Source organism: Anarhichas minor, unplaced genomic scaffold (genome assembly GCF_050575085.1).
Source record: "Anarhichas minor isolate MPS153535 unplaced genomic scaffold, ASM5057508v1 ptg000007l, whole genome shotgun sequence".
Lineage (NCBI taxonomy): Eukaryota > Metazoa > Chordata > Actinopteri > Perciformes > Anarhichadidae > Anarhichas > Anarhichas minor.
This window is the reverse complement of record NW_027466453.1, coordinates 11,714,650-11,727,268: the sequence shown is the minus strand read 5'-3', so window position 1 is coordinate 11,727,268 and position 12,619 is coordinate 11,714,650. Positions and strand designations below refer to the sequence as shown.

Genomic DNA, 12,619 nt, shown 5'->3' with positions numbered 1-12,619 from the left:
CTAAAACCCATGTTGTTAAAAGTATGTAATCTGGTTATATCTTCCAAATAATACTAGAACAAACCAAATCACCTCGTGGATGCTGTCGTTCACCCACAATGCTTCATCGTGCCTGTGAGGCACACTATGACATTTGACGACATCTATGTTGCTCGCCTCACACCTCTCGCTGCCATCTGCAACTCCACCCCGGGAATGTCAACTGTCAAACATCAACAACATGTAACGTATTATATTACATAAAAATTGTGCCAGGGATATTTTTTTTGTTCTGTTTTTTGTTTGTTTGTATAAATAAAATCTACGACACGTTATAATCTGTCTCTCTCTCTCTGCCTTTCTCCCTTTCTCACCAAGTGGCACAGAAGAGCGAGAGAGCGAGAGATCAAGCAACGGGGGGGGGGGGGGGGGGGGGGGGGGGAGAGAGAGAGAGAGTTCATCATCATTCAGTTCACAAACTCCAAAACATTTTATTTTTTTCTTTCGTTGGTTTGTTGCAGTACAAGAAGTCATTTTTCATAGTATTTGTTACTTTTTGTTGCTTTTGATCATCTGGTGTCTTTATTTACATAGTAGGAATAAAGTAGATTCATGTGTGGCTCCTATGTACACGGCTATACCAATTGGTCGACCAGTGAGTTTGCGGTGTTTACAGTCTTGCTTGTCACAACCACACACAGGAAACAAGTCCACTTCAACTGGCTAGGCTCTAATAGCAAAGTACAGGGGATGGGGAGGGGGGGGGGGGGGGGGGGGGGCGACACCAGTCCGCTCTTGCAGCCCCCAGAGGATGCAGACCCAAAGTCAACAAATTGAATACTCTCTTCAAAACAATAGCAAGGCAGTCATTTAACTTTTCAAATGCCTGAAGCAAACAACCAGAGAGAACAGTGGAGATGATTGGCCAGTCTTATGGATGCAAGTTCTGCTGCTCTGGAGGGGTGGTGCAGCTCCGTCTCTGCCTCTACTCCACTTCTGTACATAGTCGTCGATTCACAGCAAGAGAAAATGAAGGCAACCTACTCTGAATCTGCTCCCACTGCCTGCTTGGAACAAAGGCTCTTGTTCCCTTTTACTTAGATGGAGTACTGTTTTCACTTTTGATGTTCAGTAATGAGCACTTCTGGATGAGTGAGCGCATGTGTGTGTGTGTGTGTGTGCGTGTGTGTTTGCTTTGTGAATGCTCTAGTTTCCGTTCTGGCTCAATAAAAGATATTTTTGGCAACAATGAAGAGCTTTCTGTGAGACATTTTTTTAGGTTATAATAGTGTACTATATTCCCTGTCTCCACAGCTAACTACTCCGATCAAATGATGACTCAAAAAAGACCTATGGATGGTACGAAAGGGAAATGAGACTAAATATAAAATGATATTCCCATCTCAGGAAGCAGGTCTGAAGATAAATTACATAAAAAACTTTAACAAAGTTTTAAAGTTTTGAAATATCTGAAGGTAAAGGGGGTTGGATCGGTACATTCAGAGTGCTGGACTTGGCCTTAGGGTACCAAAGGAACTGGGGAGGACTGGGGTTGGAGAGAGCCGACGAATGCTCCGCAGAAAAACCCCCATCGCTCATCTCCTTAAGACAAGGGAGGGTTCAGGATAAAGGCTGATTCTGCAGAGTCAGCCACGACTCCCCCTGAAGGTCCCTCTGCTCATCTGTTAGCGAAATAAAAGTCAAGAGAAAAAGAAAGGCAACCAAACAAGCAGAAAGTGGAGAGACACGAGAACGAGGTGGGCTAGGAGGCGGCTTTGGCCATCACATTAGTCTCCAACTTCCTCCTCCAGGCTCCAGTCACAGGCTGGTGACCAGCTGCATCTGTCCGTCTCCCTCATTGTGGGCAGGCTCCTGAGCCTGGTGTCCCTCCCCACTTGGTCTCCGGAGTGGAGTCTGGTAGAAGGTCTGCATGGGGGCCCCACGAGAGCCCAGGGCGGGCCTCCCGGAGCTGTAGTACAGCTCCTCAGGGGGCTGGGCTGAACGGGGGACCACCTCCAGGGGCTCAGGACTGCTGTCGGGGTAAGGTGAGTCTCGCAGGTTGGTGATGCTGGTGTACAGGGAGTCACGGGCAGGGGAGTCTGGCGCTCTGTTGCCCACCTGCCCACCAGCACTCTGGCCACTGTGGCCGCTGTGGCCTAGGCTCTCGGTGAGGTCGGCCGTGTAGCTCTCTGACTCCTCTGGATCGCTTTGGTAGAGGACCGACTGGGCTCGCTGCAACAGCAGGGGCTCCTCCAGAGCTTTGTAAAGCAGCTCCACATCCTGCGGAGTGCGCTGCCGCCCCTGTCTCAGAAAGTCCTGGTCTTCATCCATGCCCATAGGCAGCTCTGGCCCGGCCCCCGTTGTCCCCCGACCAACCCCACCGTGAGGACGTCCCCTGGCCAGGCTGCCACACACCCTGTCCCCTACGTCACCTCCTCCACTTCCTCCTCCGACACCCCCTCTTAGGTTGTTGTGCACAAGCTCAGAGATGATCATTTTTTCGAAGGCAGCGGCATCAGAGAGGTTTCGTCGGATGCCTCCGCCTCCCAGTGCCTCTGAGCCGCGGGGATTGAGGAGGGGCGGGGGACTGTCTCCGCCCCCACCACCGAGGAAGTCACAGCTGCCCCCGCCCACACCCCCTGGGCCACTGCGCAGGGAGTAGCTGTTGTTGAAGTTACCATTCAAGGGCAGGGTTTCCATCCCACAGGGGTCGCGGGCCTTTGATAACGTGCTCTCTGGACCCAACACAAATAGAAGAGAGACAGAGAGGCAGAGGGTTTTGGCATTATTATGATACAGTCAGATAAAAGTGTCGGCAAGAACAGAGGAATAAATATCAGATGGTAAAATGATGTGAACTGAGGTGAATTACACTTACTTGGATCACGGAAGGTTCCTATGCGTCCCAGAGAAAGTCATGTGGAGTGAATAAAATGAAAGACACTAGTCAGTAAGTGTTCTTTAATGGAGTAACATTAAGTAGATTTATTCATTATTAAGACATTTCAAAAGGGAACCATTAACGGAATAAAAAATATCCTTGGTCCATCGGCCCCTTTTCTTTTCTCTCTGTCTCTCTCACACTCAATATCAAACCCTCCAACTCTTACCACACGCATTAACTCTGATTTATGCAAACTTGGATCTGTTTGTTTGACACTGTATTCCTCCAACATTTACATCTAAGCCAAAGAAAATACTCTGGATATTTATTTACCACTGGCAGTGATACTTGGATACATACATAATTCATGCAAAAACCTTGTACAGTAGCAGTTATGTTTTTTTTTTTTACGACTTTCTTTCAGCACACCACAGATGTTGTGCTTTTTCTCCCAAATTACCATCACACAGCAAAGCAAAAGCCACAGCCTCCCAGAAAGTTATTTTTTTTTATTTAATTTGAATGCGTAGTATGACTTTAATCAACGTTATTCAGTGGTGGTGTGGGTAATTAGACATTCTAATGAAGTGCTCTCCCTACTTCCTCTCCCACTCTCTTCTAAAAATGTCTTCGCTGCCAAGCCCGTGGCCATCAGGCTTGACGTATTGTGCAGAGAGGTTTTAAAATATTTAACAGAAACGCCGCCTTAAATTTCAGTGCTCTGACACTAGGCCTGATACACTGCGGGTGCACACTCAGCCAGCAACCAGCCACACGCAGTTATAGTTCTCCCGTACCAAGTAAATATTAGTACCGTAGTGGCGCAATTACCAGAACATTCAGCGGTTATATGCACCCAAAGAGTAGTGTAGGGATGCAGCAATGCAATAAACAGCCATCGGGCTGTTTAAAGAAACTCTGAGATAGGAGCAAGTATACAAACACGCACACACACACACACACCTGAGTGACCTCCACTCAGATGGACTGTCCCAGGCCACCGAGCTGCCTGATCCTTCTCTACGGCCGTCATGAGTTAAAGCGGACTACTTTTTCTGCCTGGGAACAGAAAAACTGTCCTCAAGATTCCTGGCAGTCGCAGCTGTAGCTAAACTTCAAAATCAATTTGTGGCTGTTCTCATGAAGATTCGAGATCTGACCAGATGGCTGGTTAGGCTGTAAACGCTGTTTGGCTCTGTTCTGCTCAGCCTAGTGAATCTATCTGACAGCTACAAAGTCTGAAAAAACAACACACACACAGGCTCTCGCGCACGCGCGCGCACACACACACACACACACACACACACACACACACACACACACACGCGCTAAAAGCTATAAGATATAAGCTAAAAAGAAATGACATGATGTGATAGTTGTATTTATTGATCATTTATTCATATTCAGGATTCATAATTTTATGAATTACTAGTAAAACTAGTATGCTACTTTTGTCACTTGCTCCTCAAAATACCGTTCCTGAAACCGGAAGTTCAAGGTGTAATAGGCCAACGTCGATGTAGATTTGCGCATGCGTTGTCGGTGCAAAGGTAAAGAAAAAGAGAAACATTTTTTAAAAAAACACCAAGTGCAAGGCAATAGCTCTGCCAATCGAGGAAATGTTGTTGAACATGTTGCATGTGTTGTCAGAAAGAAATGATAAATAAGGACATTGCCACCACAAGTCCCGTCAGAGATGAGTGGATATACAGTCCACTCATAAAACAGTCCAAGGAAGGGCGCCTGTACAGCTGCTTACTTTTTGGACAGACAATGATCTGCAGCAGACTGTAAACCCGAGGCCACAACACGTTTGAAGCTGGTCTTAACATCTGTGGACAGGACCTTCTTAAGGAAAGACTTATGGAACCCGGGAGTGCACCTAACAGGGAGGCCTTTTACTACAAAACCACTGTCATCGTTGTCCAGAGGGATAGACGCATTGGACTTTGTCTACAAATAAAGTAAGTGCATGATTTCTTTTTTTTTCTTTTTAAAGGGGGTTGTACCGAATAGATCCAAGCTTCAAAACTTTTCATGCTCTCTGGAAACACAAACTCCCCATTTTCCCCATTTGTTTAAGGTGATGTCATCGCAAACTATGACGACAACCATTCAAAGCCTCATTCGACATCCCCAGTAGAAGCTTACATTAGTTAAAGCCCTCAATAATTTTTTTGTTCAACCCTTTTATTGACGTTGTGTATGTTGTCTGATGATGGGCTACTGGTGCGCCGCCACCAGACGTGTGTGTGTGTGTGTGTGTGTGGGTGTGGGTGCTCGCTATTGCGCATTTTGTAGAACCGTTAAGCTGTTTTTTCTACCAGTGCGCCAACACAAATATTTCTCTCTTCTTGTCTTTATCCTGGTGGGCTGTCGCCAGAGCATGGTGTGTTGCACTTTTCCACATTTTGGAGAAGTGAATAAGCTGTTTCTGATGATGCACTACACCAAGATCTTCGCTTTTTTTTCTTTTCTTTATCCTGGTGCGCCGTCGCCAGATGCTCATTGTGCGTGGGTGTGCTATTGTGCATTTTGTAGGAGTGAATAAGCAGTTTTCTCCTGGTGACACCAAGTGCTCTCTCTTTGTTCTTTGTCTGGCTAACTAATATTATAATATAACTATATTTTATTCATCCATGTGTAATGTAGACTTATGATATGCCACACTGATTGTTTACTGCCTAACCAGGCAAAGAGTCCTACATGCGCACTGACAAGAGTGCACACACACACACACAGACTGGAGTGTTTGGGAGCTAACCTGTAGAGTTAAAGACACCAGGTGAGGGTGGCGTGAAGCTCTCAGCCAGCAGGGTGTTGTAAGGAGAGGTGCGAGTCTGTAACACCGGGTTCGTCAAAAGGTGGTTGCCCATGGTTGCTGCAAGACACAAACATTTAATAAATAAATAAATAGGCTCTTATCTTTGTCTCAAATGCAAGCAAAGCAATCACAAGCAGAAACACAACACACAATAGGTGTAGCGCTCTGAAATTCACGTTTCCAGACTCGGTAATAACATCTGGAATCATAAAAAATATTTACTGTTTATTCAGATGGGGTTATTTTTTGTTGTGCCGGTGCTTTATGGAGTAATGCATTTCACAGTGTTCTCCTCAATGTTTATGACTGCTGATTGTAACCTTTGAGTAAAAATACAATTGCAGGGGAAAGGTGCTGTTTGGAGCATTGCCATTATTTTGTTTTTTCCTTTTTGGCTCCTGACAATGTAGTCAGATGGGGTAGAACAGTAATGCATGCCATTATGCAGTCTAGGGGTGCAGCCATTGAAACACAGTTAATTTCCCAGTGCAATGTGAATGCCACTACAAGACAAATATAATTCAAGGGAATGGCACACAGAATGTTGTATAATGCCCATGTATGGCTCCAGCCTGAGGCAACTCCAACAGAAATGCCATGAAATTAAAAATAGGACAGCATGACGGAGAGTCGTCCTAGGCAAAGTGCAACCTTCAGGTCTCACGCCTACCGTTCATCACACAAGCAAAGGGAGCAGGGGATTCAAAAAAAAAAAAAATGCAATAAAATATGCACTCGCACACAGCTATTTATTTGTCATTTTCCCTCTTTTTACACTTCCGCTGTCCATCTTTCTGGCATGCCACACAAACCCCTCTCTCTCTCTATTCTCTGGCTCGTTCTGCTGTGTCTTGACTCAACCACATTTCCTCAGTTCCTCGTGCCAGAATTTTTACAAACAACACCAAATTAGTTGGGATTAGCTGCCAGTCTGTACCTCATAGGAATATCTTGTAGAAAATTAAAGGAACCAGCTTTAAGTGGGGAGAGAAAGTAGGGCACAGGGAATCATGGGAGGCTGTGTGTGTGTGTCTGTGTGTGTTCTGCACGCCTTGTCTTCTGGACACATTACTATTATCAGGAAGAGATTGTGCTTCATAAAGAAGTGAAGTGGAGAAATCAAAGAGATACGAGATGCCAGTTATAACGACGCAGCGTCTCTTCTCCAGATTTGGCCTCTTTAATTACTCCTCCATGATGGCGCCACCCTCTCTCGCTTTTCTTCTCCCTCCCTCCCTCCTGCGCTCCCCTTCGTCTTTCACTTTCTGCCAACTGACAAACTTTTCTCAAAGCCCAAAAAATAAAGGCTTCACACCACAGTTGTTTGTGTTTGACAGAACAACATGGAAGGATCCACATTGTGTGTCTTAACAGCCCTGGTGATTGCTATGTCGTGACGAAAAGCCCCGGAAACTGACCCGCCCGAACACACACCCACACACACACACACACATAGATACATACAACCCCCTCATCCATGCAGCTCGCTCGTAGCATCCTCTTCTTCGCCCCCCGCCTTGCTCCTGTCACTCTCTTCAATTAGAATAATTACCCCCTGTTCATTCACACGCTAATCAGTTCATTAAAAACAAAATGGATGAAATTAGCATAGAGAGTGACGGCTGATTTAGCAACTGCCTCTGTTGCCATCATCACCCTCCCACCTCCCCAATGCGGAACCTTAGCCAGCCTTGATCGTCTCCATGTCACTGGCGGCTGCGGCGGTGACGCCACCAGTTGCTGAGGCTGAGACAATCGGTGCCTCCATGCACATTTTTCACTTCTTAAATAATTGCTAGTGCGCTATATATATGTACTGTGGGGAGGGCATGAGTCACTGCATTCTGGCAAATAAGAAATGGGATGCAATTGATCCCATGACGCGATAAAAAAGGCTGAGGGGACAGAGTTCAAACTGGGGCTGGCAATCTCGGGTTAAACTATATTTTTCTATTATGATGAATCGCAACACATGCGATTCTGGAGACCCTTTTACTGCCGGCATCACGATTACATCACGGTGTTGGCTGGATACAAAACAGTGGAAAGACTGGAGGAAAACACAAATCACCTCAAACAGTGGGCTAAAGTTACACATGGAATATGTCCTCTTGCTGTGTTGTTGGGTGCCAGAATCGATATCTCGTACGTTTTTAAAATGATGAGCTGTGATGCGAGGCTCTAGCGAGCAACGATATCGGGCAAAAACTGGAAATTCACAAAACAAAATCAACAAATGAAGCTGAAGACGGATGACTCATCCTTAATGATGAACTATTTCATCACAACTGGCTGCAAACCATTTCTGAGAAATAATTATACCCTGTGATGGATGTGATCTATGTACACGCCCTCTTTCTTTAAGATAAATTAGTATTAATGACTTTAAATACACAACAAATATTGTAAGTCTACCTAATTACAATAACAGGAGTTTATTATGACCCACCCACACACATATTTACAGAACACGAGTGTTTCAGCTCCGGAGTATTTAAGTGCTTTTACTGACCAGCAGCTGCCACAAACTGAAAACCCACCAACCAGCCTTCAACCATATGTTATTCAATTCAAGCCATTACTGCTGCTAACTGCTGTTTGCTGGCTGCCCTTCTGGCTGTAAGGCGGTCTGAATCATTAGTTGACCTTAATACACCAGGCATGGGCACATATATTTCATCATCCTGTATCCCGTCACATGTGCACATCTAACACTGAATAACAGTGCTTTTTGCCTTGGCTAAGTGTCCACTCATGCTTTATTTGTCTTTGTGCAATACGTCTTTATGAGTGTGCTGGACTCTGTGAGTTTTGTGTGCATTTAAGCGTGTCAGACTTAACACAGGGGAAAGCAGAGCAGTGACAGAGGGAGGCCTCACCGCGGTTGAGTGTCGGGGTGCTATTGATATCTCCCGCCATGAAAGACGATTCCGTCTGCTTTCGAACCGTGTCGTTCCACATCCTGCGGATCCGACTCTGGAAGAAGGAGCAGAGCTCAGTGAGTGGCGGCAAACAGACAACAAGTTAAATATAGAAACGCGACGGGTAGACTTTGTAACTCAGTGGGGCTGCTGTAATCAAAACTGTGGGGCTCGCTCTAATCCGCAAAGAACAATAGGCAAACACGGCACACAAAGAGATCGAGACGTTGGGTAAAGAGGCACACAGCCATGTCATGTTATCATGAGGGGGGCTAATAAACGGGAGATGTGTAAGACATGATTGCAGTCGCTGATACAATTGTTCTTTTGGAAGCGACTTATTACAGTGTGGGGAAGCTCGTTTGTTGATTGTGAGGACTAACTGTCAATGTGTGTGTGTGTGTGTGTACAGTATGTGTCTGTGCCATAGCGCAATATGCCAGCATGCACAGTAGTTCCGGATGTCTTGTATGGCGCCTGTGTCTATATTTAGTACATGGACTTCAAAGGATATCTTTATTAATTGGTCATGTACTGTGTGAAGCACAGGGCTGCCAGTAATGGATGGAAACTTAAAAGTAAAACCGTTGCAACAGAAATGTCTGATGAACTCGTCATGTATATCGTGATGTAACGTTTGATTCTGCCTTGTCACTGTGAACAGCATGTGTTGTAACACTGGTGTTTCACTGGCAGCTTTTGTCTTTTTGTTATTGGCAAATGAAAACAATTTGAATGTGTGCTCAAAAGTAAGTAAAGTAAGTAAATTTGCGTGCTTTGCAAAGTAATCGAGTCATTTGTATTGATCAGGTGCACTCATTTTGTGCTCTAGAATCTTACATAACAGACCTTTTTAATAAAACGAGAGGAAAATATAGCAGCAGGGCGAGGATGTCCGAGCATGTCCTTTGTTTCCAAAGCTATCTATTTAATCCTTGTTTTAACACCCTTTTTGAGAGTGTTCTAAAAAAAAAGACAGCTCGTATCAAGACAGTCTGGAGGGCTGATTTCTACTGAAATCATCTCTCCGCTCAGGCACATTTACTTTTCATTTGTTCAAAGAAAAAATCCAATTTTAAAACTCGACGGTGCTCAGGTTTTTTTTTGTGCAAAGCTGGACGAACAATTGCACCCGCGTCGTTTGTGTGTGTGTGTACTGCTTAGTGTGTGCGTGTCTGTCTTGCCCGCACCTGTCGGTGGGCGGCTGCGTGGCGAGCTTGGCTGCCGCTGTAGTAGCGGTTGTTGGCACGTAAGCCCGAGTTCTTCAGGGAGCCGTGGGAGCTGGTGGTGGAGGTGCGGCTGCAGCAGTAGGAGTGACGCAGACACTTACTGTACTCCTTATGGACCTGTAAAGAAACAACACCACCGGCACAGCGGGCGGGTTTTAAAGCCACTCGTAAACACAAACACTGGGGCAATGTGGAGCAGCGGAGGCTTTTAACACACGGCAACAGAAGAATCACTCTGAACATGTATGCTGAATATTAATCACACATGCACATCCGTCTCAACAACATTTCATCCTCTTATTCAAAACGTTATATATAGCAAGTCTTCAGACACTGGTCTTGTATCGTTACCTTCTTCTGAAGTGCACAGTGGAAGATGAAGATGAACATGCCCTGGAAGGCGTTGAAGGTGGTGAAGAGGTAGGCCATGATTACCGTGTTCTCATTGATAAAGAGGAGGCCAAAAGCCCACGTCATTCCCAGCAGGAACAGAAGAGCAATGGCCCCCAGAGCCCACGACCTGATGGAAGTGGAAATATTGACAAATAATGACTTGATGCACGGAGTTACTGAATTAATTTGGAATCCATCTGACGGCGTGGCTTATTTATCACAAATTATTGAATAATTAGAACTCACTTGATGTTATCCAGGCGGCTGGAGTCGGGTTTGAGTGCTGAGGAGTTGCGGATCATCTTGTGTAAAGTGATCATGAGGAAAATGAGGTTGAGCTGAGGACGAAAGATGGGAAGAACCAAATAAATGTGTGGTGAACTTTACAGTCTGCACCAAAAGGTACTGGCTTTGCACCATTAATAACCTCATAAAGCAGGCACGGTGAAATAGTTTTGGTTTGACTGGCTGATATCAAAATAGAGAGGGAAATAATACTGTCTGATAATAAAGCTAATACCATAATAACAAATGAAACGGGTCCAATGAAGCTCCAGATGAAGTAGTTATCCACTCGCAGCCAGCATCTGGAGTGGCACAAAGGAGAAGAGAGAGTTACACACAACTAAGCTCACCAACACACACACACACACACACACACACACACACACACACACACAGGCAGGCAGGCATGCACACACTATTTCCCTGTCTCAGCGGATTATCTTATGAAGGCTAATCATCAGGCTTTGGAGAAGTGTGTTCAGAAAAGCCAGTCCGCAGGGAGGTGCAAGAGCCGTTCACACAGCGCTGCATATTACAGTTCCAGCTGAGGGAATAACATAATCCTACTTCTCAATCTGCAGGTGCAAAAGACCCGTCTTCACACGTACGCTTTCTTGGTCCCATAGCTCCTGTAGTCTATTGCCGCGGAGATGCCCACCACCAGTGCGGGGAAGCAGTAGCCGCACAGATAGTAGTACTTTTTGCGGGAGTACTCGCTCTCAAAGACCTCCACCAGCATGAGATAGAGTTGCACACCCTCCAGACACATCCAGGAGAAGGCAGCCAAGAAGAAGAAATGCAGAAGGCCGGCAAAGATGGGACAGGCAATCTGAAGACGGCAGGAAGGGAGAGAGTAGAGAGAGAGAGAAGAGAAAGAGAAGAGGAGGAGGATTGAAAATATTAGAATTAAAGAAAGGAAACGGTTAAGATCAAGGACGTAGTTTTGAAAACTGACCAGATGATGCAGAGTTTTAAAGCAGGGTATGTACTGTAGTGCAATTCTCTCTCTTTTATTTTTTTTTTAAAGATATATTTCCTTTCCAAGAAAACAAGCAAAACCATTTTCATGAGTGAGACCCCATCTAGAAACTCACATGGTATTCCGTCTTGTCGATGCCGATGAGGAAGAGCAGCTCGGCGATGAAGAGATTGATGCAGAGGTTCTTGTGGATGGTGTTGCGGTCGGTCTGCAGGCCGCGCAGGAAGCAGAACGTGGAGATGCAGATGGCGAGACACACCAGGGAGATGACGATCCCCACCCAGGTGATCACAAACAGGATCAGTTCGTGCATTCGCCCCGGGTACTGAGGTCCGGGTAGCGATGCGCAACCGAACACGGGGGTTGAGAGAGTGGAGGGGAACGGGGTAAAAGCAGAGGGCAGAGAGACGTAGACAAATGGAGCGGGAAAAGAATATAGGACAAGACAGGGTAATGGGAGATGGGGAGTACAGGGATAGATGGAAGAATAGTGGAAGGAAGAAACAATAGCGGGATAGATAGACAGAACAGGGGGAGGGGAGAGAAAGAGCAAAATTGCTTTATTTAATATTTGTAAATATATGCAAGGAGCTAAAGTGTAGAGACAAGAGACAAGACGTCCTGGAAACAAAATACATGACATTCAAATTCATGTGAATGTCAGCTAGAAGTAGCGGGACATGAATTTTTAAGCATGTGCGTCCCTGAATGTCGGAGTGAAGGAGGGAAAATAGGAAATTCAAAACAAAGGGCTTGTCAGCCTTGAGAGGGTACATTAATGTGCATGTGTGTGAGGGTGTGTGACTGAGAGCCAGCGAACGCTAATGCTCGCACGAATGAATGTCTGCATAAATTACCCGGCTTCAATTTTATTAACCGCGCGCCCTGCCACGCCCTTGTTTACTCACATCGGGCTCGCGGTGAGCCATGAGCACGGCGAAGTTGGTGAGGTGGCTGCAGGAGCAGGTGGTGTGCGTGTTGTTGGTGTCCAGCAGCTTGCAGCCCTGCGACGACCACTGGCCCGTCATGGAGCGCTCGGAGTAGTTCCAGAAGGAGCAATTCGGAGTGTTGTAGTTCTCCAACTGTAAAGAAAAAGAAAAAGAAAAGCAAGGGATGATGGAAAAA

The 12,619-nt window shown here is 45.8% G+C and overlaps 1 protein-coding gene across 1 annotated transcript in view; it reads right to left on the bottom strand.

Annotated features, from left to right (window-relative positions):
• Window positions 1–1,797: 1,797 nt before the first annotated feature.
• adgrl1a (adhesion G protein-coupled receptor L1a) overlaps window positions 1,798–12,619 on the bottom strand; it is a 48,700-nt gene continuing 37,878 nt past the window's right edge. The window contains exons 15-25 of the mRNA XM_076085833.1: window positions 12,403–12,576; window positions 11,610–11,819; window positions 11,124–11,344; window positions 10,751–10,817; window positions 10,477–10,568; window positions 10,189–10,357; window positions 9,799–9,954; window positions 8,567–8,663; window positions 5,628–5,744; window positions 2,858–2,875; window positions 1,798–2,714 (exon numbers count right to left, since the gene is read on the bottom strand). Of these exons, the coding sequence (XP_075941948.1) occupies window positions 1,798–2,714; window positions 2,858–2,875; window positions 5,628–5,744; window positions 8,567–8,663; window positions 9,799–9,954; window positions 10,189–10,357; window positions 10,477–10,568; window positions 10,751–10,817; window positions 11,124–11,344; window positions 11,610–11,819; window positions 12,403–12,576 (2,238 nt within the window). The remainder of the gene's footprint in view (window positions 2,715–2,857; window positions 2,876–5,627; window positions 5,745–8,566; window positions 8,664–9,798; window positions 9,955–10,188; window positions 10,358–10,476; window positions 10,569–10,750; window positions 10,818–11,123; window positions 11,345–11,609; window positions 11,820–12,402; window positions 12,577–12,619) is intronic.